The sequence below is a fragment of the Stegodyphus dumicola genome, chromosome 6, assembly GCF_044657685.1.
Source record: "Stegodyphus dumicola isolate Sdum_Otavi_A_Nest chromosome 6, ASM4465768v1".
NCBI lineage: Eukaryota > Metazoa > Arthropoda > Arachnida > Araneae > Eresidae > Stegodyphus > Stegodyphus dumicola.
The window spans coordinates 207071165-207098484 of NC_140773.1; the positions used below are offsets into that span (position 1 = coordinate 207071165).

Genomic DNA, 27320 nt, shown 5'->3' on the forward strand with positions numbered 1-27320 from the left:
AATCTGACAACTATCGAAGAAATCGATAAATATGTAAGAGAAGTTACCACTAGTCTTCACGAGATCTATCAAAGAACAGTTCTCTCACATAACTCGAAACCAAGATCGCGCACCTGTCCATGGTGGACAAAAGATCTCACTATTCTCAGGAAAAAGGTCAGAGCAACAAGGAAAAGATTCCAAAAAACAAATGGAGAGGAAAGGACCCATAACAGGCTGCTTTACCAGAGGGTACGTGCACAGTACCGGCAAAAGATGTATAAAGAAAAGAAAAAAGCATGGGACATGACATGGAACAAAATCACTGTTAGCTCTCCGTTCGGAACATACTTCGATCTAGCTAAAGGGAAGAGCATGGATCCATTACAGATAGGTTCAGTTCAAAAAGAAGATGGCACAATGACGAGCACAATTGAGGATACAATTAGAGAAATCATGAGGTTCCATTTTCCAGAAGACGACCCCAACGAGGACTCTACATACCATGCAGATATTCGTTCCCAATCAACCGAGATTCCAAACTCGGAAGACGATCAGCCGTTCACACTCGAAGAAATGCAACGTACGATAAACTCAACACGCCGAGGTAAAGCTCCTGGGCTGGATGGCCTCACGATTGAAACCATTGAAGAGCTTAGGCTCGCGGACGACAAACAAATTCTAGCACACTTTAACAAGTGCCTTGAATTAGGTTATTTTCCAGAGGAATGGAAAAACGCAGAGCTAGTATTGTTCCAGAAAGAGGGAAAACCAAAGTCCATGCCCAGTTCTTACAGACCTATCTGCTTACTCTCAGCGTGGGGCAAGGTCCTTGACAAGATGCTTACGCAGAGATTAACGTATTACCTGGTCAAAAACAAACTACTAAACCCCGCCCAATTCGGGTTTACTAAAGGGCGGAGCACCACCGACGCCCTCAACCGTGTTCAAGACATCATCTTAAATAACAGACAAAATAACCTCCATACGTGTATAATATCGCTTGACGTAGCTTCCGCATTCAATAAACTATGGTGGCCAGCGCTCAAAACAAAACTAAAAGACCTGCGATGTCCAAAGAATCTTTACCAACTGATCGCAAGCTACCTCACAGAACGTCAAGTGACCTACAAAAGAGACGGCTTAAATATCACGATGAATTACCACAAAGGAGCCCCACAGGGGTCTAATATCGGACCCATCTTGTGGAACATAATTGCAGACTTAGCGCTGAACGTCAACTTTGGAGACAATGCCAAGATACAAGCTTACGCCGACGATATTATACTCATAATAGACGGAGGCAATAGGACAACAATAGAGCGTAAAGCAGACGCAGCACTCAAATTGCTTGCAAAATGGAGTCAAGACAACAAACTGTGTTTCAGTATTGAAAAGACACAGATGATAGTCTTTCCAAAAAGTTCAAAAATAGACGCGAATCCACCACGCATAAAGTGGGAAGGGCATCCACTGCGACGCCAGAATACCATTAAATACCTCGGATTCACGCTTGATAAGAAGCTCACGTGGGTATCACATCTTACGGAAGTCCGAGATAAGACGCATCGAATCATCAATAAACTAAACAGGATAATCACAGACAAGTGGAGCCAAAAGGGGCGCCTGTTAAAACATCTGTACCTTAATGCAATTGAACGCATGATCCTCTACGGCTGCCCACTCTGGATGAATGGCACAGCAAGAATATGTCAAAAACTACATCAAATACAGCGAGTAATCCCGTTAAAAATCACCAGTGCGTATAGCACCACATCAACCGCAGCACTTCAGGTCTTAGCTGGCACGCTCCCACTCGACCTAAAAGCAGAATTAGAAAGATCAATCTATCGACTTCTACATTACAAAGAGGACCTTCACACTAAAAAAGATTTACATCTATCATATGCCAGCATAGAAAGCTTCCAAGATTCCCCTAACTTACACCCAGGAGATCTACCCATCCTTTCCTGGTGCAAATCGCCACCCTCAAGACAACAAAGAGAGATTTTTTCTGACGGTTCAAAAATTTCAGGACGAGTAGGGGCAGCGTTCACGGTCTTTTCGAACAATGAAGAAATTTATCAAGCACAATTCCGTCTAAGCGATCATGCTTCAGTCTTCCAAGCCGAGTCCCTAGCACTCAAAGAAGCAGCACTATGGTTAGGTACACAACCAGCAGCTCACACTTCATTCTTCACAGATAGCATGAGCGTTCTGAATGCGCTGAATTCCTTTCCTCCAAAACATCCGCACACGGCAGCACTTAGAGAGATCTTCTTGACGTTAGGCTCTTCCATACCTTTAAAGATCAACTGGATAAAAGGACATACCGGGCAGAAAGGCAACGAACGAGCGGATGAACTAGCTAAGACTGCAGCTCTCAAACCAGAAATTGACAAGGAAGTTCCGCTTTCCGCAGAAGTTGCAAAAAGGCTCCTCAAGACAGCATTTCAAGAGACATGGTCATCACGATGGCAGGAAGAAGAGACAGGAAGATTTACTTACAACATCTTCCCAATACCTTCTCTCAAGAGGCTGAAATGCAACCGACTCTTCCTCCAAGCCTGTACCAACCACGGAAAATTCCCAGCGTATTACAGACGTTTCCTCAGACGGGACGTCAACTGTTCTTGCGGTTTTCGCGGGGAAGACGCGGACGCACTTCATTACCTGCTCTCCTGCCCTCTGACAGAGCACCTTCGACAGCAGTTCTTTCCTTCCGACTACATCACATATCCTGTGAATAGACTGTTCACGGACTATTACTGCAACAATTGCATCTTAGAGATAATGAAGCAAGTGAATGAAAATAATTATATCCAAGAAACTACAGATTAAAGTAAAATGTAGAAAGGCGGCCTAACCGTCAGATTGCTAGCAATGAATAGGATAACTTCCTAACCCTGTAGTGCCATTAACTCAGTTTGGCGGAACAGGTTAAGTAAAGTGACCATAATCCATCTCTCCTGTTTCAAAAATTCCTAATGTCTCTACAGTGGTGCCCGAAATAAAAGGGTGGTGGATGATAATTCTCCACCCCCCAGGATTTTGCGACTGAGTCCCCTAATCCCCAGTCGCCCTAAGGTATTTCTCCCTCCTTCTTGGCATGCCTTCGTAGTGTAGTGGTCAGCACGCTGGGCGCGTATTGCAGAGGTCTGTGGTTCGATTCCCGTCAATGGCGTTGCTCATTTTTCATGACTTCTGCTTCCAAAATACACCTAATGTCTCTACAAAGTAAAATTCATAACAAGTTTACTAGAACATCGTTTTTTTATATATGTGTACATGCGCAAAATACCAAAAGACTCCCATAGATTGCATGTTCACGCTTAGAATACAAAACTAATTTTTACGCTCTGAATAACGCGCGGAGTTTTTTTTTTTTTTCTGATTATTACAATTGCTCATATGTACCTGAAAGGTGAATAAAAACAGCAAATCGCAATCTACATGGAAAATGAAAGGAAAAATTCTTACTGGTGATCTGGATCTATCAGATGCAGCGGTTGGTACATGGTCTGCTTCATTCTCATAGTCATCTGATCTCTTCAGGAAGGGTGGCAATGTGGGTGCTATAAGATAAGGATATCCATACCTCCGACCGGCTGGAGGAGCTGAAGATCTAGATGCTACAGATTGGGTCTTATAATTCGCAACTGCTATGCTCGGGGCTGCAATCATATCTGTCTCTGATTCGTGGTCCTTCAGAGTCTTCCCAGTCTGACTAGCATCCTTCTTTTGTAAGTTCAAGGACTGGATGGTGCCCATTAAACAGGTTAAAATAAAGAAGTAAGTTTGAAGACTGGTCTTCATTGGGAACATCTGGAAAAAAAAAAAAAAAATTCGAAAGGAAAATTAATAAAGCAAATAGTTAAAATATCACGTTCATGATTTTATGAATATTACACTTCACCAAAGCTTGAACGCTTCTAAATAAAATTAGCCGTAAAGTACTTGAAAACGAGATTTCAAAATCTGCTTTTATTTCTCATTTGATATATATTTGCATCTTACTGAAAAAGCAAAAAATCAATATCTCGTAGAATCTGTCAGTGGCCAAGTAGATAAGAACTCGTAGTTCGTCTGGAAATTATTGTTAATAGATTATAGTTTCAACATCTCTAAGGTAAAAATTTGAATTATGCAATGAAATTTTGTATTTCATTTAATTAACCAATTTATTAATTTACTTATTTATTTAATTTATGTTTTCAGTATAACCCTACTTAGAGTTAACTTACTTAACGTTTATATGAAACTTAGTTATCTCTTTCGTAGTTACTTATTTTATTAATTAGAAAAACTAATTCTTTTCATTTAAACACTGAACGTGAAATTTATTACAGTCGCTAAGATTCTACAGCAGAAATTTTTGAGATATATAAGAAATAGACTAACTTCTAGGAGCCTTTATATTTTTGTGCTTTTAAGAAAGCTAAAAGTATTAGATTTTACAGGATTACCTTCTTTTTATTCCTTTTTGGCAAAGCACTTTTTTGAAATTATACTTGGATAGAATTCATTTTTTATTTTAAATTATAATACTAATTAAATTTTAAAGAACTATAAACTTAGCATAAATTTAATTTAAGCTTACAAAGAAACAAAACAAAGAAACAAAATCATTACATAACACACAAGCAAACTACTCCAAAAATACAATAATTCCTGACGTAACAGAGGAAACGGTAGATGACTTTCTTAAATAACCATCGGTTGGGAGGGAGGGTAATTTTTTAGGGAAGTGAAATGTGTATAACAAGAGACTTCGAGATGCTTCACAGATTTCTTCTTATAACCGATTTTACATCCTAAACTGATAAATGATGTATAAAATTTCATTCAGCTGCAGTGCAAATTTTATTCATATTTTGATGATTATATGGAGTTAAAAGGAAATTTGTGAATAATTTAACTCGTTTTGATGTTTTAGAAACACATAGCAAATTAATACAGCTAACGGAAGTATGTATGTTTTTGTAACAGCTAACAATTTGTGAATTTTCTTCTTAACTCATCTTTATTATATACATATATACACATTAAAACCCCCTTGAAATCCCCCTAAAAACTTGAGTACGGGAAAAATCAGAAATGATATGATAAAGGTGTCTGCTAATGGCAAACATTTTACTAGGTGTCCGCCGAAAACATCGCGGACGAAAACGTTGCGGAGGAAACAACGCAAGGCGAAAACGTAGTGGAACACAACATCGTCGGAGAAAATAAAGCAAAGAGAAAATATAGCAGTTCTAAAACATCGTGGTACAAAATATAGTTGTCGAAAATAAAGCGGTTCAAAAACTTCGCAGTTTAAAAACATCGTCGTCGCAAATATCGTGGTAAAAAATAAAGTACCTACAAATCATCGCATGCCGATTACATCGCAGACGTGCGTTTTTCAGGCTTTAATAATTGTAAAAGGATACTCGCATAATGATTTGTGAGCGCAATATGGAAAGAAGGATAATTTTTACTTTCGTATTTTTTTATTAACTAATTAATATTTGTTGAAAATATAAAATGGAAACTTAAATATAGAAAATCAATGCAACTTTTAGCACTTATCAGAATTTTAAACTGACATAGTTAGCTAACATAGGCCATTAATAAATGATTTTTTTAATAAAATTTTACTGGTAATTTTTCATGAAAAAAAATAATCTAAAAAAAAATAAAAAAAGAAGATAAAAAACTGCATGACTTTATAAAAAAATTGCTAATTCTGAGATATTATTTTCTTCACTTTTGTTAATCTGACACTCTTATAATGAAAATTATTTCTTGTTTTGTTAAAATTTCTTGTTCTTTTTTTTTTTTTTTTTTTAAATTTATTAGTTAATAGAAAATACGAAAGTAAAAAATTCTTCTTCTTTTCATCTTGCGCTTAAACATCATTATGCGAATATCCATTTACAATTATTAAAACCTGAAAAACGCATATCTGCGATGTTATCGTCAAGTACTTCATTTTTTACTACGATATTTTCGATGATGATGTTTTCAAACTGCGAAGTTTTTGAACCGCTTTATTTTCGACGGCTATATTTTGTACCACGACGTTTTAGAACTGCGTGTGTACGTGTGTATTTAATTATGGCAAAGCACACTAGGGCTATCTGCCTAAGGGGAGGGATGCCTTCGTGGAGGACTTTATAAGGGAAACTGGCTCGTATACACGTTACACATGGGGAAAACCACGAAAACACCCATGCAGCCAGCCCGTTCGCGGGATTCGAACCTCGGACCGAACTACCAGTGTTCAGCGACTTTACCGCTCGGCCGCTGGTGGGCCGTTTTAGAACTGCGATGTTTTCTCTTTGCTTTATTTTCTCCACTATGTTTAGTTCCACGACGTTTTCGCCTTGCTTTATTTTATCCGCGATGTTTTTGCTGCGATATTTACGGTTGTAACTATTTTAAAGTCAAATTTTCTCTTGTCCGGCTTCTTCACAGTCGAAAGTCGAAGTTTATCTTTTATATTTGATAAACGAAATATTGAAGCATGAAATTATGGTCGACTACTTATCTGGTAATCTGGGTGTTATGTTTCCTATAACAATAGACATTCAAAACATATCTCAAACTTGCGCTTTAAAAATTATGTACTTCTCTCTAATCGCTATATATTTAAAGCAAATAATTTAAACAAATTCTCTGTAATCACTTTCGTCAGTTTCTGGTAAAAAGAAAATTCTCTTCGGATTTCTTTCGTTAGTGTGTTTTATTAGTGTTAGTGTTTTACTTTCACCATGTCCATAAAAGTAGTTGCCAGGCCTTTATTTTCGTACAGACATATACTTCCAGTTATAAAAATATGTTAGACGACGCAAAGATTAATGTCTTTGTAATCTTAAACTAAAATATATATATATGAAATATGAAATCTAACATATTACACGTTCTTCCGATTCGTATACTTACGAGGAAAATTTTGTACTCGTTATATATATATATTAAAAAAAAAAGTTTTAGGAGCAATTAGAAATCAATCATTATAAAAATCTGAAAGCTTTATGATTTTACATAACGCCCAAAGTGCTATTTTTTAACGTTTTTTGTGTTATCTTTATTTATTAAATATCATGTTCTTCGCACTTAAACCATAAAATTCAATTCAACAGCAATATCGCAAAATAATTTTATAATGAGCACATCTTTAGAATTCCCGATACACAGTCTCGCGCGCTGGAGATAAAAAATGCTTTTTTTTTTCAGTACAATGTACCATTCCTCGCTTCGAAATCGCTGAGTTTGTTAATCAAAAATCTTTAAAGTCTAACAAGATATTAAATAGATAATAAAAAAAATTCCAAATTAGGTAAAAAAAATATTCCAAATTAAAAAAAAAAAAAAATTCAAAAAAAATTCTAGATTCCCATATTTGGTGAAGGATTACGTTATTCAAAATTTGATGGCTTTAGGTACCGTTGTTTTATCAGAATGCGAGAAACATACATACATTTATATAGATTCTTTATTATTTAATTTCTTTAAATATAATACAGGGCTGTAATTTGTTGGCAACAGTTTGAAAAGTGAATGAACGCATTCAATTCAACCCTAAAGCAATTTTAAACTAAACAGCTATGATTACTTCTATTAGCTTTCGAAAGAGTAATTATAACTTTCTCAGTCTGCCAGAAAGGCGCGTTGCAGACGTTCTCAGTCACAGACACCGTCACTTTCCCATAAGCAGATTCTGCTTCAGAGTTTTTTAGGGCTCAGGGACAACTGAAGATTTCCCCCCTCCAGCTTCTGTTCGCCAAGAATGGAAACCATTTTATTCTAAAAATTTGTAACATCAATTTGACTCCTCCTAAATGATGCGCCCGGGAACAAATGCCTCCCCTTGTCTCCCTGTAGCTATGCCACTCTTCTGTTTCTGAAGTTTTAGAACATTTCAATGGAAAGAAACGTGTAAAAATTTTGGTGGGATTCTTATATATATATCGTTATCTATATTCCGTTTATAGAAAATTTCCTGTGTGTTGGCCTGAATTACTGTAAAATGTTGTGTATTTTAACGCAAAGCTCTATTTAGATATTGGATCTAGACCTTTATGGGATTAGTTGAAAGAGGGTACAATACACTGATGTGAAATTAAAAAGCAGTAAATGGGTGAAACATTTATATACGAACTTCAGCATTATCTTTGTTTTATTTCCAACACATAAAGGGCTTTTATTTCAAGTGATATGTTGCCCATTATTTGCGGAGAGAAAACAAAACAAACAAACGAAAAATAGCTTCGTTAATATTCTAAAGAGCGATTCTTATTTAATCACTCCTAAGGAAGCTATTTTATAATACTTCAGAACGTGCTTGAAAGCTTTTATAAAAATGGTTAGCATAATGCACTTAAACAATAAAGTAATAGTATCGTTAATATGCCAATTGTTACAAATAAGATGTCGTAAGTGGGGAAGACGGTACACTTTCTCACATCTTAGGGAGAAGACGAATACCATACAGCAGTCGGCACAATAGCCAAAGAAAAGAATGGATTTTTACATCATAATGCAACCACTGATAAGGGATACGAGGGGCTAAACTGGAAGACAAATGGGCCACTTTCAACTCGTGAAACCACTGAGCAAATGCTGTTGGGCAAGAATGTGATGAAACAACGAACAGAAGTAGGTCACAGGGGTCAGATGGATGTGGGATGAGCACGGAGAGAAGATACTTGAAAAGAACACTGGAATTCATAAATGCAGATCCACTCAAATCTCATGTCCCACATTTTGCTCAACACATGACTTGTAAAGGTGGAGGTTCACTTGCCTCCAGGTCCCTTCTATTCATTTGTTGTTTAAGAAAGTATTCAGAAGCACTTACCAATTAACTAATTGATTATAGATGTTAAGCTATACGCCCTTCGGATTCTTTGGGAAGAAATTCAGAAAAGTAAAGGAAAACGCTTGATTTATTAAATCGGACTTCTTCATTATAAATATGGACATCATTTTCTAACATTGGCTCTTTTTAAAAGCTATAGCAAAACCCATATTACATTTTAAATCCCATATGCACTGCTTTACTCGCAACTTGATGATTCAGCACAACTGGAATAAGAGAATGATATAAGCTTTTCGTATTAAATTCTCCATTTTTAACACGAATGTGCATTTTATTTTGCTCTCGTTTTTAGCTTGTTTGTCAAATATTGCTCTTGTTATAAATTACAACAAAATTTTCAAATCGACATTTTTCGTACCAAAGTAAATCTATTGTACAAGAAATGTAGTAGACTGTAGAAAAACAAATAGTGGAGACATATCCCCATATATATGTGAATGTATTGAGTAAATTTTTGAATAAATAAAATGCCCCAAAAATGCTCAAAACCTAAACATATTACGCACTGATAGCATAAGCAAATGTTAGTAATAATGCAAAATAACATGAAATAAAAAATTCGTTTAAAATTCACCCTACGTTCAATTCAGAATAAACCACATCCAAAAACCAAAAAACGAATGCACATTAAACTACAAAAAATGCGGGGGGGGGACAAAATCTGCCAAAACCAAAAATGGAAATGAAATTTACATCTTTCGATCATCGAATTTACATCTATTGTCAGCAAGGGGCTAGTGCAACGAAAGAAGAAAATTATTAATAAGAATAATAATAAATGAAAAAAAATCTGAAAGCTTTCAGTTTTTATAATATAACCAAAAAGCGTTTTTTTAATTTACACACACACATACACGTTTGAAGAGCAGTTTCGAAAACATTTGGGAGAACATATTTTAAAACAGCATATCTTTAGAATTTCCGACAGACAGTTTCCCACGATGGAGATATAATATGTTATTCCCTTTTACGTTGCCACTACTTGATTTGAAATTGTTGAGATTTTTAATGAAAATTTCGTTAAATATTGCAAAATAAAATAGACAATAAAACAAATTCCAAATTCGGCCTTCCCAGGTGCCCATGTTTGGATGGTTGACTATGTTATTCTGATTTTGATTGCTCTAAGTACACTTGTTTTTTTTTTTTACAGTACGAGAAACGCATACATTGATGCAGATTCTTCATTATTTAATTTCATTAAATATAATAAGGGCGATAATATTTGGTGGCAACAATTTGAAAAGTTATTCAACGCTTTTAATGATTTGACGCAAAATGCCATTTCGCGACTAATAGCCATTCTGGGCTCACGTCCTTTCGGCATAAAGGGACTGATAGAAAAACAGATTACTTCGATTGCTTTTCTAGATTATTTTTAAATTTTAAACTTTAATTCATGCATTTGTCGGTTTTAAAACAGGCTGTTTTATTTACTTCTTTTCACCAAGCTCTCAATGACGATGCAGCGAGGGATATAAATTTCATTTACCTTTTTGATTTTGCATATTCCCCCAAATGGTCGTTAAGTTTGGTGAGTTTAGGCAATTTATCGCCAAATTTGGCGACACAACGTAGTCGCAGTAACTATCGGCGGCTCGGCTCTAACTGGCGAGATAACCATTTACCTCAATGTTAAGTGGACATTCCCCTGTAACCCTGTTTTTCTGGCGATGCTCCGCACTTAATACGTGAGCTCCTCTCATGCATGGACCTTTATAGGCAGGAATCTCTTATAAGGTCCATGCTTTCATGTTGCATTACACAAGAGATACTACAATTTAAAGTTTCACTAAAACTATTTTCATAGACACAAAATTCGTAACAATATGTTGGCCACATAGTTTCTATCATTGTTGCTTTTCGTTTCCAGTTTCGTTATCTTCTTTTCATTCTGTCATATGTTGAATTAAGATTTTATTTTTTTTCTTCATTGATAGATTGATGTTCATTCTATTTTCTTCGCGTAGTGCTTAAAAAAGTTCTTTTCACTTTTATTTCTTTGTTGCTGTTCGTATTCTTTCTTTCTTTCTTTTTTTCCTTTTTCAGTTCTTTCTTATATTATAAAATAGACCCAGATCTTCACTTTTTTCTCTTCGTTTATTAATGATATCCTGCTACCTAAGTACTAAAAAATTGCATCTGTTTGTTTTAACTTTTCCTCCTCTTTTTTCCTGCTTTTCTTTTTTCCTTTACAGTTCTGTATTATGGTGATAGATTATATTTGGCCCTTCGCGGAATTTTGATAAATAATCAAATCAGTCATCAAATAAATGTTGACAAATATTTATGCTATTTATTGCAATAGCAGCTGTAGTTGGGAACGGATGAACTGTGAACATACATGCACAATATGTGTATTTGGAGCTATCACATATACGAAGCTCACACACACACTACGCCAGTACATTATGCACCGACGAATAACATTTTACCTTTTATCAGTTTTTATGAGTATATATATTTTTATTATATTTAAAAATTATAACATAAACATTCTATATTGCTAAAGATTTATTACGTTGATTCAGTCCGCTGTAAATGCGTTGTTTCGCCTTTCATTCGAGAATGTTCTTTTCCGTAAAATGTTAGGCATTTTTCTTTAAATTTAATCTGCCTGTTATTCATTGACAAATAAACTGTTTAAAAAGATGGAGTTCCTAAGAATATTATTTTTTAGCCCGAAGGGAACAACTTGCCCAGAAGGACTATTAATTTTGTTTTGGCATTTTGCGTTGATTCACCACATGAATTGTTTCACTTTTAAAATTGTCGCCACCAAATATTAAAGCCCTGCATTACATTTAAAGAAATTAAGTAACAAAGAATCTGCTTGATTATATGTATGTTTCTTGCACTGTGAAAAAACAACTGTACCTAGAGACATCAAATTTTGAATAACGCAGTCATCCATTCGAATATGGGCATCTGGAAAACCAAATGGAATTTGGAATTTGTTTTATTATCTATTTCATATTTTGTCAAACATTATGTTATGTTATGTAGAAAGGAATTTTTGATTAACAAACTCAACGATTTCAAAGCGAGCAGTGGAACACTGTACAGGGGGGAAAAAACATTTTTAGCTCCAGGCGTGCGAGACTGTGTATCGGAAATTCTCTTTTTTAATATTTTATGATATTGCTGTTGAATTGGATTTTATGGTTTAAGTGTGAAGTACATGATATTTAATAAGTAAAGGTAACACACAAAACTTCAAAAAACGCACCTTTAAGCGTCATATAAAATCTGAAACCTTTCAAATTTTTATTTTTGTTTTTTACTTTTTAATCTGATTAATTTATATAAAATTGCATTTATAATTCATCATATATCTCATTAAAAGCATTAAATGTTTTTATAGAATAACGTTATATATTTTTTAAATATACAGAAATTATATAACGTTCCGATGTTAGTCTAAATCAGGGCTGCTTAAGCGTTTTTCAGTCGCGACCTCTTTTTTATCACTGAGATTTTTTTCGCAACCCCAGGACCCCATAATATTTACGAAAATTTTGTGGGACTTTATAAGCATTGCGCAAATCCAACACACGCGTGAACGAAGCTATCGATTTTTTCACTTGTATTGCAATATACTTTTGCAGTTTTAGGTCATTAACTTATATTTGTAAGTTGAGGACATAGAACAATATGAAAAGTTTAAATAAGTAACTTACGAAATGAAAACGTCACATGCAAAGCAAGTAAAATTAACGTTTATATTATAAAAAGAATGCGTTGAAACGTTTTCGTTCTTTCTTTGTCTGTATTATCTTTATCTATTTTCAGATAAATTGTGTAAAAATATTGGGTAATTGTAAAATTATTATAATAAGTTAAAGAAATATCAAAACTGCTATAATTTTTGGTGAACCCTGCTGCAGGTCCCCCGACCCCCATGGGGGTCACGACCCACAGTCTAAAAAAACTCTGGTCTAAATGTATGTTCATCTAGTATCCTGCAAAAAGTTTCGCTATTCCATCTGGACCATCTATATCGATAATCTCTATTGATAGATCATATAAAATTTTAAAGAGCCCTTTTGGACGACCGTTAAAATCTGCACTTTTCAGATTTTTTATTTTGTTTACTTTTCCTTCAACTGAAGCCAGGCCCGCATGAATTATGAGTTCTAGGCGTTTGTTTTATTTGCCTGTTTGTTAATTCGGCGTACTAGTTTCATATCCATTTAAGATCCCAGGATGAAAGGAAACAGGTTTATTCGACAATGGCGAATCTTCATTATTCTTCGTAAAGACTGTAGAAACCGAAGTTGACAAGCTTATAACTAATTTAGAATGGATGAAAAGAATATAATAAACAAACGTTGATCACACAGCCTTGAAACACAGACTAAACCATAAAAGAAAAGAGGTTTCGTTTTGGTTGAAATCATCTCCTATTAGTCGTTACAGCAACGATGCAGTTGTCCTTCAAATGATTGTTATTAGCGGTTGGACAAGGTGAATCTGATGTTCAAGGGTCGCTGGAAAATCCTCATCATCTCTTTGGAACTTTCTGTTCGTTCAGAACATGTTTTCATTCAGATGGGTGGCTTATTGCAAATCAACAAAATTCCAGAAAATTCCCTAGGATTTACTGTCTTTATTCGAAATGATGTTTCGGTCACGAACTGACAGTCATACATTTTTTTATCCTTTTTTTTTTTTTTTTTTAACGTTCAAGGAAAATGTTAAAATGAAACAGAACTGGATTTTCCTTTTCTTCGTCAAATGAACAATGACGAAAAACATCAAATAATCAAAATAAAGAGGGTTTAAACTCAATAATTTACCATTTCAAATGCAATAACAGAAGCTTTCTGAGGGAAAGGAGAATTGAAGAACTTATTTCGCATAGTTTTGAATTTTTTTTAAAAAGTCCATTACTCTTAACGAAGTATTCTCTGATAAGAATATTAACGGATTTCACTTTTTCATCTACACTAATGCAAAATCTCCAAAGATCAGTTAAAAACAAACCCTTCCTTCAGGCATTGTGACACAATTCACTTTTTCGGTCTCATGCTTTGAGTACACTTAAATGTTGTAACAGAGCATAACATTTGTATTGCCATCTTCTCTTCTCTTCCCACTTTGTCTACTTATGATCATCATCTTTGTTTTAGATCATACGCATATCCAAGTTTGGAGGTAGCAAGCGGAAAGAAATGCGAATGCACCAGATTTGAAAGAGAGAGTGTTCTCATTACGTTGATTTTAAGAAAAATCTCTCTTGCGTGACCCTTTTCAATGCTCCTCAATGAGTAATAGTGAAGTGAGAAAGGGGGATGCCCAGTAATTCAGGTGTCACGCAGCATGAGCTGAAGAGCCTAGTTATACTGGAGGTGACTAGTGAATTTTAAACAACGTTTCATCAGCTCAAGTTATGGCAAAATTTATGTTGGAAAAATATAAAGAATATTTTCATTGCAGCGTAGTGAAATCTCTTATTAATTACGCTACTTTGATTCTTAGCTTAATTTTTTTTTTACTCTGGCAACCTGTTCCATCTTGAACAGTTTATGTCAACATTTAAGTTGGAAAAATACTATGGAGCCGCCCAACCGGTATACTAGTTAGCGTCGCTGACTGCTGTTCCAAAGGGCCCGGGTTCGAATCCCCCCAAAGGCTGTTTGTAAATGTATAGTGTCCGTACCGCATGGAGGAACTCTAAATATGTGGCGAGCCGAAAGTCCTCTCGAGAGGTTGGTGGTGGGGAAAGAGGGGTTGGAGACCCTCGGACCCGTCCCCCAGGGTGATCTTCATCAAAATTGGGGGCGGAAGTGAGCTAAATCGCGCTGTTACCTGTAAGGTGCTCAAGGCTGTTGCCAACGCCAGGCGTATCTTGCGCTCCTTGCCATGAGGAATTCGTGGGCTTGGGCTGACTATACGTCAGACAAGCGAGCATCAGCAACAACATCAAATACTATAGATGTATAGAACTTGTTTATTACACCGAATTGAAATTTCTCCCAGATGTAATACCTTGATGGGCACATATTTTCATACAGATTTAATATATTGATTCGTATTGTTTTAAAAAATGTCTCGCATTTTAAGAGTGCTTGCGCAGTCCAAGAGGAAGAATTTGCGTTTTTGTATAGCTTTCAAATTTATAAGAGATGTTATTGAAAATCCTCAAATACAGACAGATAATATGTAGCTTCATAAGGTATTTTTTCGAAGTAGAAGACGTGAAAATGTGCAGTGCCCACGCCGGGACTCGAACTTCTCGAATACGCGTCCAGTATGCTTTCAGTCACACAGGAAGGCACGCGGAAAGGAGGGAGTAAATATCTTATCAACAAAGATAAGTATTTTAATATCACGAAGTTCAGATGTCGACTCTAATTTGGTACAACTTGACGGGGAGCATAATTCACAAGTGCACATCAGTATGGCCACTGAGGAAGGGGTTCCGAAAGCGGGTATTGCTCTTTTGATGCTGTATCTTTAAAATTGTGCATATAAGCGCATGCTGTTGTTTACACTTTATTTTGAATTCGTTTTGCAGTTATAAATGCATAGCGTATAAATGCTGCTTTCATTTTAGTAGAAAATCTCGTAGTGCTTTTATTTTATAAGTTTGTTTAATCTTCAACATTTCACGTTCGCGAAACTTATCATACACTGATGTTTGTAGTATTTTAATGTTCACGGCATATTAGCGCTCTTCGTATCAAGAAAATGAGTCAACCTATAATTACTCCTGAATATTATGCATTTACTAACACCTGTGGATTAAGAGAATTCAAGTGTCTGTTTATTTCTTGTGCGAGCAATACATTTAAGAGTGCACAGTTATTAATGTGTAATTCAATACACTAAATGTATAGCAATGCAGACTGGGAAAGTTCTTTCGAATAAAACTGTGCACTGGCTATTATTATAGAACATCTTTTTCATGTAGACTGCAATAAAAAGTGCTAGGAATTCCACTGTTTACATATATAATTACGCTTATTTTTAAACTGACGTCAGGCCGAAAATTTTCACAAAAAATCTACGATATTTTAATTATTTTGTACAGGAAATTGCGTGGTAAAACATTTTCAACCATCTTGCTTAAAGCACGTCAAAGGTCAAGTGAAATGGCAGAAATATTACTGGAAACCCATTGGTCCATTCTAGAAACCACTCCCTCGGTGGCGATACAGATGTGCACTTAACGAAATATGCTGACGGTGATGGTTATCTTTGCATGAGGGCAAGCATTTCATTATTCTGTCTCATTAAAGCTAGTTTAGTTAATAGAAAATAGCAGATTTAAAAATGTATCTGTTACCGCTCGCATTATTCAGACAGATCACAACAGACATTTTCGATTTTATTCTAAACTTCAGATTTCAAGTCAGTGCAGATAATTTGTGCTGTGTGTTAGTAATAAACACGTAAAGAAAATCATTGAAGAAAGAGGTATTTTACAAGCATATATCATTTCGTTATCCTTCGCAGATATTACGTTTTTCCATAAATCAAAATTTTGGAGCAATCCAGTATCCAGAAAGGTGGTATCTGGCCCGATTTTTTTTTTCAGAGGCAATATTGTATCACATGCATAGAACAATCGTATACCTCGGAATTTAATGAAACATCCTGCTTCCACTAAAACTTACGGACTGTATAAATACTGAATTTTGCTAGCACCATTTCATAGAAATATGGCGATATTTTTAAGCAGCCAGAACGGAAATAAGTTCAAATAGAGTAATCTTTAGTGCTATAAAATTTTTAAGGAACTTCTACCGTTCATAAATAGAATGATTCTGTGGGGTTGCGATGCGTTTAGTGCTTGGAAAATGGACCATGCAATTCAGCCAATTACTGAATTTTAAACTGATCGCATTGAAGAGTGTAGCAAAAGGGAGTGGCATGGAAGAAAAATTAACTTTTCAATGGCAATATTTTGACAAAGGAGAGCTATTTGATAAGATATTTCAGTGGTATTCAAGTATTTAAAACTAAGGGTCTCAACCCCAGATGGGGGCGCGAAAATTTATAATGTGGTCTCAAGGTGGATAAAAATCCTAAAAATTCCGAATCGACGGTAGATTCACAAGCGGCAGAGCGGTAAAGGCGCTGAAAACCGGAATTTCGGTCCGGAATTCAATCCCGGCGAACGGGCTGGCTGCTTTCGTGGTTTTCCTCATGTATAACGTGTATACGAGGCAGTTCCTCTCAGAAACTCCTCCACGAAGGCATCCCTAAAATAAACCAAACCAAAGCAAATCGGAGTTATGGTATATAACTAAGAGTAGACACTCTGATTGAGGTCAACAAATTGTTTTTTGGGCTCTGCTCCGTATTTTATCGTTTGGCCGACGTAAAATCTGGCAACATGATAATAATATAAAAAACTAACTTTTCATAACTGGCATATTCCACGACTCAAAGAATTCTTTATAAAATGTATTTGCTGTAATAACTGTTTCTTTTCTTTTAAAGAATAATTCAACGCTATCACTAATAAAACGCATCTCTCGTTTCTTATCACGCTATCTACACATAGTCTCGTTTGCATTTTTATGTGGTTGCACTGCCATAAAGTTTGAATACCACTAAGATAGCGTATTTTGAAACATCTGTAGCAACTAAAAATTTAATAGAATTCGGAAATCAAATTGAAACTAAATGAGCCTGGACATTTCTGATTTATAGAGAATTCATATTTTTTTCCAAATCTGTAATATTAATAACTAAATTGCAAGTGCTCACCGGAAGACACTGAAAGGGGTAGAGGCAGAATCTGTATTTTCAGTTGCAAATACGTGGAGTCATAAAACACCCAGCTGTAGATGTTGGCACTTTGAAGGTTATAATATGCAACTTAATTCTCTAAATTGCGCGAAAAGTTCCAGTCAGTAGATTTAAAAAATAAACTTAAAAAACAATGATCAAGAAAATATATGAAGTGAATAAGTTACGCCTTAAATCGTTTAGAACATAATGCTTCTTGAGCAGTTAAGTAAATTATTTTCCTAATGTTCACTGAATAAAGATTGCCAAGTTAACTACTCGAAATAAAAGGTATTATTCGTACAAAATTAAAGTTTTATTTAAAGTTCTTTTTTTCAGGACAGAATTTGGGAAGTCTGATCACCTCACACTGTAATAATCATCATAATTGCTATATCTTTGAATAGCAGACGGTCTTCAATATGCAGATAGAAACGTGAACTTGAATACCTTTTCTAGAGCGTGAAGTGGTGTATTGCAAGAGGGAAATACGCTCGACCGGCTTCATTACGGACTTATAATGAGAGAAGTGTCAATGATATCGGTTGGTTTGGGCAAGAATTCTACGATTCGTTGATTATAACTGTAACCGAACGACCGACATCTCATGGAAAGAAAATATACTAAACCATCGTAGCGGAGAGAAATTTAGGAAAAAAACATTGAATTTGTGAAGTTCTTCATCTTAGATTGTTTGTAAGTCTAAAATTCTCTTAAGAATAGAATTTATCGCGACAGAGATTACTTCTATAAATATCATCTCAGTCGCGGCTGAAAAATTTTAAAAATAAAGAAAAAAATATGAAAGGTCTCAGATTTTAACGATCGGCCAAAAGGATTTGCTAGGGTTTTTTAAGCTCGCAGTTCACCAGTTTGCTGTTGCACTCATTTCTGCTAACGCATTTCTTTTTGCCATTTTAGCTTTATTATTAAGCATTTATTGTCTTCCCACTTACGTCATATAAAATTCAACAAAAAAACTACAAAAATTTTAAAAGCAACATAGCAGCATATGCTTAGAATTAACGATGCTGTGTTAAATGTTGCCATGCGATTTTCTATTTTTTTCAGTCGTTTTCTCAGCTTATCATATTAGTGTTCAGTTTCCTTAGCAAGATGACTCTCAAAACAAATTTTTAGGGCCAAAAAATGGGCGTTATGCCAGAAGGGCTATTAGTCTCAAAACGGAATTTTGCGTTGAATCACAAAAAGCACTGACTCACTTTTCAAATAGTTGCCACAAAATTTTATCACTCTGTATTATATTTAAAGAAACTTAATAATGAAGAATCTACATGAATGTATGTATGTTTCTCCGGTTGTGAAAAAACAACGGTACCTAGAGTCATCAAATTTTAAATAATAATAACCCTCCACCTGAACCATGGACAACCGGAAGTCTGAATTTGGAATTTGTTTTATTGTCTACTTCATATTTTGTAAAACTTTAACGAATTTTTGATTAAGAAATTCAACAATTTTCAAAGCGAGCAGTGGCAACACTGTAGGGAATAAAACATTTTTATCTCCAGCGCGTGAGGCTGTCTATCGGAAATTTTAAAGACATGCTGTTTTTAAATGCTTTAGCACAATGTGGCGTTAGCCCAAATGCTCTCAAAATGTGTATGTATCGGCAAATGAGAAAAACGCCCGTTTGGGAGTTAAAAGATTAAAAAAAAAAAAAAACATTTGAAAGCTTTCAGATTTCATCATTTTTGTGCATGTTGTTATTATTACCGTTTTGTCTGTTGACTTTATTTATTAAATATGTTTTACGCACTTACGTTACATAAAATTCAGTTCTACTGCAAAATCACAAAATATGTAAAAGCTACATATCTTTAAAATTTTCAATAGACAGTCTCGAGCGCTGGAGATAAAATTGTTTTATTCCATATAGTGTTGCTCTCTTTCAGATCGTTGAGTTTGTTAATCAAAAATTCATTCAAGTTCACAAAATATGAAACATAAAATGCAAAATTAAAAATTCGACTTTCAGGTGCACATGTTCGGGTGGAGGACTACGTTATTCAAACTTTTATGGCTCTAGGCGCCATCTCTAGGCACTCTCTATCACCACTTTCTAGGCACCATTGTTTTTCCACAATGCGAGAAACATACATGCATGCAAACTCCTCATTATTTTAATTTCTTAAAAAAAAGTACAAAGAATATTTAGTTGCAACAGTTCGAAAAGTGATTGGCCATTTATAGTGGACGACGCGAAATCCCCTTTCGAGACTACTGGCCCATTCCGACTAATGTCCTTTTGAGGAAATAAAATCAGTCGAACATGAAATGTTTTAATTACAAAATTTGCATAAATTTTAGACCTTTTTAAGTTTTAAACCTGAGGCAAGCCTTTACGTCAGTTTAGAGAAGTACATCTAGGGAGAAATATGGAAGCAGAAATGTAAATTCACCCACAAGCAGATCATGAATTCTTTTAACAAATATGCATTTTGGTTATTCTCCTGTCAAGCTTGACGCACATAAATAATATGCTCTGAAAATAATAAACACAAGCCCACAGTTCTAGCAACGGCAATGGGAGCATTCTTAATGGTTTTAAAAACTGTAACAGTCATGCACAACATTTTTGCAACTGAAAACAAAATTAAGATGTCTTGTAAGATTCCAAACCTTTGACAACTAAGTTACAACTAAGAATGAGGAACCTTAAGAAATGGTAAGCGAATAATTGCTTAGTTCAGGGAACAGAGAGCAGAACGCAAGAATGGTTAAATATCCTTTATTATTCAAAATTTATTACCAGACGGCTCATTCTTGGAGTTTACATTAAACCCTCCACTTGGGCTTGAACTCAGCAATACTAAGAAGCAAAACTTAACTAAACTTAACTAAAAAGATACAGCCGAAGCTATGAAGATTCTATCAGAGTTGGCCCTTTAATGCGAACTAACGGCGAAGCTATCAATGGCTTAAAGGACGGCCGAGCGTAATAATAGCTTAAGAGAGAGAAAAGTCGAAAGCGCGCGGCTCAGAATCTTTGGCTCTCTAACGAAGTCAGTAGAATTTCAAAGTTAAGTACTCCTTCTCCTTATTTGCATTTGACTGCGATTCTGAAAATACGTTCTGGTCGGAAGTCGTAAGCTGAAATTAAGAATGGACAGGAAAGTTACACTAACTAAAAATTAACTGTTAGATAACGTAGGATAAACCTTACGAGTCTTTATAATTACTTTCATCTCTTCTGCTTTTCATTCATTGATAACCCACTTTCTCCACAACGTAATAAATACGCAACATAAAACGTATATTTCCGTGTAATATAAAAATGTTGTATCTCACTTCACTAGGCGTTAGCTTGCATTTTCCTTGCAAAAACTTGCGCGGTGGTAATTTGCGCAGTTGCTCAAAATTCAGCGAAATTAAATGGAATTTTGTCTGAATGGTTTTAAATTCATATTGCAATACTTCACTTATTTAGAATGAAATTAATAGTAATAATATTTGCAAATTAAATGACTTCAACTTTCCTTAGAAACATAAAAGGAAACAAAAGTTTTACATGAATAGCATAAAATGTGAAGGATTTTTTACTAAATCATAAAAGGTATGCGTTTTTGTGTTTTAAATCAACAATCATCATTATTGCAATGGCAACATCTTGATTTATTTAAATTCGTACGAAGAGGGAAAAAAGCTGAGTCGCTTTTCTGGAATGTAAAATTTGAGCAATATACATTTGTTCTACGTTGGAACAGAATTAAATTCGATTATTTCATTTTCTCACAATTATTTCATTTTTCTCACAATTTTTCATTTTTCTCATCTCTCTTGTTTGAATACGAGGCTATATAAAATCTCAGTTTTACCAATATTAATATCCCCGTTTAATCTTGAGCTCTTCAACATTAAAAGCGTAAAAGTATGTATTATTCCACGCTACCTTTTTTCCCGAAGAAAGGCTACGTGATGTGGTATCGGTTTCTCTTTCAAGCAATAAATAACTTTTATACCACCTTTGGCAGCTGCCATTTTTTTATTCCATTAACATTTCCTGACAAATTTCTTCAATACCCGATGACATTCATCGACTGAAAACTCTCAAATCCACACGTGCCGACCAATCTGTCCTCGGATAGAAAAATTAAGGCAAGCATAAAATTGAGAACGAGATTTGGGGGGGGGATATCCCGATATGCAAAAACATATCAATAAACAATTTTTAACAAGGTTGTATTTTTTTCACATTCAGACATGATCTAACTTTAAATTCGGCAGCGGACGAAATTTTATTTTAATTAATCGAATTCAAGGACGCTCTGCTCAAGCGAAGATGACCTCGATGGATGCGAGGGATGGTCAAGATGGACTCGCCCTTCCAGGAACATCGTACTGAGCCGTGCCTGGCCTCGGCCCCATCCCTGCCTATGCCCCACCCTGTGTCCACCTGAAGAAAAACACTAGATACATCAAAAATTAGGCCAAACGGCCTTGTTCTTGTTTTTCTTTTAAGATGCATCGCCTTTCCCGTCAAATTGTTATTCAAGCTGGTTTTTATCAGGCTGTTTTTTCTTTTGGTGATGCTTTCTGAATATTAAAAGTTTATAATGAAAACTGAAGGAAAGAAAGTAGGAGTAAAAGTAGGCAAGTCTAGGGTCTAGATTAGGGGCATAAAATGAATGGATTAGAAATCCTTTGTTTTATACGAAGACCTTGTAGGGACTGCAAACATGCATGACAATAAAAACATTTTTAAGAGAATAGGTGGGAAGGAGGCATCTCATTAATCTTCCTTGCCCAAACTTTCTTACAAAAATCTCATTAAGAACTTGATGATGAACTCTTAGAAGACAATGAAAAATTATACAGAGTTATTGTGAGAACACCTTGATAAACCGCAAATTTCTATTAAGCAGGAAAAACCAGTTCAGACTCTGACTACAACTAAAATTTATGTTTTAAAGTAAAAACAATGTATTAGTTGCTAGACATTTCAAACTAAAAATGAAACAAATTTAAAAAAATTCTGAAGGTTTTTCAGATTTTGTATTACGCCTAAAAGGGCCTTTTTTTTTAAAGTTTTTGCGTATTACCTTTATTTATTAAATATTATGTTCTTCGCACTTAAAACATAAAATTTAATTCAACAGCAACATCACTAAATAATTAAAAAAGAGTATATATTTGCATTTATATGTACAATCTCACGCTGAAGATAATTTTTTTTCCCGTACAGTGTTGCCATTGCTCTCTTTGAAATCGTTGAGTTTCTTAATTGAAAACTCATAAATGCTTTACCAAATATGAAGTAGATAACAAAACAAATTCCAAATTCTAAATTTGGGCTTCCAGATGCCCATATTCGGGTGGAGACGTACGTTATTCAAAATTTGATGGCTCTAGGTACCGTTATTTTATCACAATGTGGGAAACATGCATACATGTATGTAAATTCTTCATTATTTAATTTCTTAAAATATAACACAGGGCGATTATACTTGGTGGCAACAATTTGAAAAGTTTATAGTGAAACGCCGCAAAATCCCAAAACGAAATTAATAGCCCTTCTGGGCTAACGCCGTATGGGCTAAAAATAATGTTAAAAAAGAAATTGGTTTTTTAGTAAAATTAAAGTACCGTTTTGAAATAAAATACCGTATTGAAGTAAAATTAAAGTACCATTAAGTTGGAAAATAAGGAAATTCTCAATTTTGACTGGTGCTTGTTAAGAAGAATAGTTTGCAGGATGGTCTCATATCCATTAGAATCCCTTTTTAATTGGCGGAAATGAGGCTGCGCAGTTTCCGGATAACAGTTTTTTTCCGGATAATTGAATATATATTTCTAGAACTTACTTGATCATGTTTTGTGATGCCATCTGAAGAAATTACAGCATACGTAGTCCGCCGTTAGTGTTTTTTAAATCTATCCGCGAAAATTAAACATATAATACTGAAAATCGTACAGATAATTTAAAATTAAAACACGTAACAAAATTTTATATTTCAGAAAAATAATATTAAACATCATTTTAAGATTACAACATTTACTATCGCATGCAAATTACGAATATCTTATTATGACGACATATAACTTAGCAGGTCTGCTTGCTTATAAGATTGTCATCGTAGTTTTAAAAATTCTCTGGGTAGACAATGAAGCTTCGCACATATACGGACAAAGATCAGCATTGCTCGAAAAATCTTATGAAAGTCTGCAATTCTTCATCAGCTTACTTTCACGCAACTTTCTTGCTCTGCTTGCTGTCTTCATCCTCCTCCTCATCATTATCGTCCTCCTTTCTCAGTACATGTCTGATAAATTCACCTTCATCCTAATAAAATGCCACAGGAACAGAATTGTCTACATTCATTCAAGCCTTCACCTCCTCTTAACAAGCACTAATATTCTCCGAATATCTAAGTAAACTCAAGATATCTGACGCGAGCGCCAGACGTATTTTAAAACCAAGAGAGTCCCTGTTACTCGATTCGTCATCTACGAGTAAGATCATAGACCACAATTTACACTAAAAGGGACTTATAGTAATGTTCTTTATACCTTTCCAGGAAAGAGACAAAATAAATATGGCGTCTTTCAGTGTGAATAATTTCTGAAAATCGTGAACACATCTTTCAAAGCTTACACATGGAAAAGAGATCGGTGGTTCATCTTTGTATTCTGGATAATTCCTTAATTGACTGGTGGAATGAGGCTTGAAATGTTAGGCGCCAGAATCATAACATAAATGTTTTCAAAATTTAAGTCTTAAGATTGTTAGCCTATTACAGACTTATCTATCTTATTACTCTAAATTTCAAATTTAAATCTAAACTCAGATGCCGTTGTTTTGATGTTGCCAATTAATTGGGTGCCTGTCGTGATGGATTTGAGTGTATATGAAATTAATGTATTGTAGATGCTATAGAAAAATGATAGTTTAAGTATCCAGACATCATATTTCAAGATAAAATAAATACGTATGCATCTTAAAGTAAAATTAAAAAGAAAAGAGTAAACAATAAGTTGTAATAGATTTTTATATGTTATGGTACGTATATAAACCGGTTACGGTTTTTAGAGTGGCACAAGGGATGTTTTTTATATTTGAGCCAATAAGATAAAGTTAGTGTTTCTTTAGAAATATTTTTCACCCCTTTCCACCTTGTGAATGGTTATTTATCTTTCTCTGTAACTAAAAGTACAACGAGTTTTACATTAAGGATCATTTAGTACAAAAACAAAGCTAGGAATGTTATTGTATAGTAATGATTGCTTTCTTTAAAAGTTAGAATTTTTTTTAATAGAAAAAAAAAGGATCTTAAATAGTATTCATTTAAACAAACAGTAAAACACAAACTAATAGTTAAAAAGTAACTATACATGTATACGTCCTGTTTGCTCGCAGAAACTTTTGCTCGGTATACTGTTTGGAATATGATTGGAGTTTCGATGACCTCTTTCGAAAGAATGATACGACTGCCCCCATGTTCAGCAGTATGCCTGTTGCTACCATTCAGTAAACAACCCGCGCTGTAAACTATGATGTTTTAAGCAATTTTGTATTTTTTAGCTTAAAGGGTTTGTAAATACACTAACAATGTGTTTTAGGGAAGTTAATGAAAAGAGTCAAGCAACGAAGAAAGTTGTCGGATAGGAAATAATGTCACCAAAGAGATGACAAGAGATTGTTAAAAAATACGAAGAATGGCATGCATATCCGGGACTTAGCTATTAAATACCGTATGCCAAAAACCACGGTATCTATTGGATTGTTCGGAAATTAATTTCGATTTTTCTCGACTGTATTTTTTACAGTCAACTTCACACTTAACACTTAAGCCGCATAATCATTATACATTTTGATAGCTGATATAGCAAGACTTGCTTGTAAAAAAGTTTGATTGATTCTAAGCAATAGTTTTTGTTTGCTGGCTTTTCAAATATGGAAAGTGAAAAGCAGCATTTTCCGCATATTTTACTTTTTTACTATCGGAAAGGTAAAAATGCTGTTCAAACTAGAAAAAAATTATCCGATGTGCTTGGAGAAAATTGTCTTGACCGAAAGCCAGTGCCAAAACTGGTTTGCAAAATTTCGATCTGGCAGTTTCGACCTTGAAGATGCACCACGTTCTGGAAGGCCAGTTAAAGCTGACGAAGACACAATAAAGGCATTAATTGATGGAAACTGGCGAATAACAACACGTGAGATCGCTGATAGACTAAATTTATCGAATTCGACCATTCATTATCATTTGAAATGCCTATGTTTAATCGCATTGGCGTTTGTAATTTGCTTCTGTAACATCAAGCAAATGATCTATTTTTGAAGCGTATCATCACTGGAGACGAAAAATGGGTTGTCTACAACAATGTTAAACACAAGAGCTGTCATTAGCTGGACAAATTTGAATGATTCACTTAAACATAAAAGACCAGAACTGATCAATAGAACAGGTGTAGTGTTCCACCAAGATAATGCTAGGCAAGTTTGGTAATTCGCTAAAACCTTCTACAGCTTGGATGGAATGTACTGCCATACCCACTATATTCCTTTTAGGTACAAGAATTTTCAGTTTATAATAAAAAGAAGAGCTCGATGAACCAAAAGTGTAAATATCAGGGACTTTTCTGAAACGTTTGCATTACAATAGCCCAAATTCAGCTTATCTGGGAGGAGTTAAAAATGAATTTTAAAACAAATATTCCTGTGTCGTACCCAGTCATCCCAGATAAATTGAATTTTTACTTTAAGTATTTTTACATTTTTTAAGTATAGCAAGTATTTGTCACTTAGCAGCTGTAAAAATGTTTTTTATTACAGTTATTCACTAATAGATTAGGTAAATTATTCCTTACAGTTTTCACAACTAGTAACAGGCTGCACAGACCGTATAATGGTTAGGAGAACCTACTGCGGTACCGAAGAGGCCGGGTTCGAATCCAGGAAAAGGGAGGGTGTAACTGTCCGTCCCTTCATAGGAGACAACGGTAGCCGCCTATTAGGTGCCTCCACAATAAAATGGCTATGACTTTTGGTCTTAGGAATGGTCATTGCTGAACAAGCAAATGCCCACCATTGAATTTTAAAAAATAAGAAGGGGAAAAGATAACCCCCGCCCTTCATTCTGTACTTAATAGACATAATTCAAAGTACTTTTAATTTAACATATTAGATCCTTTTGTCACTTAAAATGACCACACGCAATTAATTTCATATCCACTCCCAGAAAGAGTGAATTTCTAACGTACATCAGGATTTACCTTTAGCAGTGTTCGGCGCAAGTTAAAATTTATGAATTACCGTAGGTAAGATAGTGCCTTAAAGCCAGTTATCAAAAATAAATTCTTAATAAGCTCTCAATACATAGGATAGCTGCCTTTTCAGAACAATAAAGTAAAACGTGCAAATCTCGTCAAAGTTAGACCTTGGAGGAAAGGGAAAGTTTTAAGTAGAGTGATGACATATACCAAGAATACCATGCAAGCGCTACATACCTGATTGTATTCCGTCAACTTACAATTTCAAGAATTTAAATATGCTATGGATTGTTTCTCGTGGAAAAGACAGAGACTTTTAATTTCTGCCGAGCAAGTTACGAATTCTCAGGAATTACTTAAATATTTTTGATAAATTCTATGGTGCATATTTCAAAAGAAGAGTCCGTTATGAGTTGATATATTGATAAACATGACGAACTCTTCTTTTTATACCAAAGCCTACAATTGTATGCTTCAATGAGATGGCCATAAAAGAACATTA

The 27320-nt window shown here is 34.8% G+C and overlaps 1 protein-coding gene across 1 annotated transcript in view; it reads right to left on the minus strand.

Moving 5' to 3' along the window:
* LOC118194914 (uncharacterized) overlaps window positions 1-27320 on the minus strand; it is a 54531-nt gene that overhangs the window by 13405 nt on the left and 13806 nt on the right. The window contains exon 2 of the mRNA XM_035366126.2: window positions 3460-3804. Coding sequence (XP_035222017.1) covers window positions 3460-3804 — 345 coding nt within the window. The remainder of the gene's footprint in view (window positions 1-3459; window positions 3805-27320) is intronic.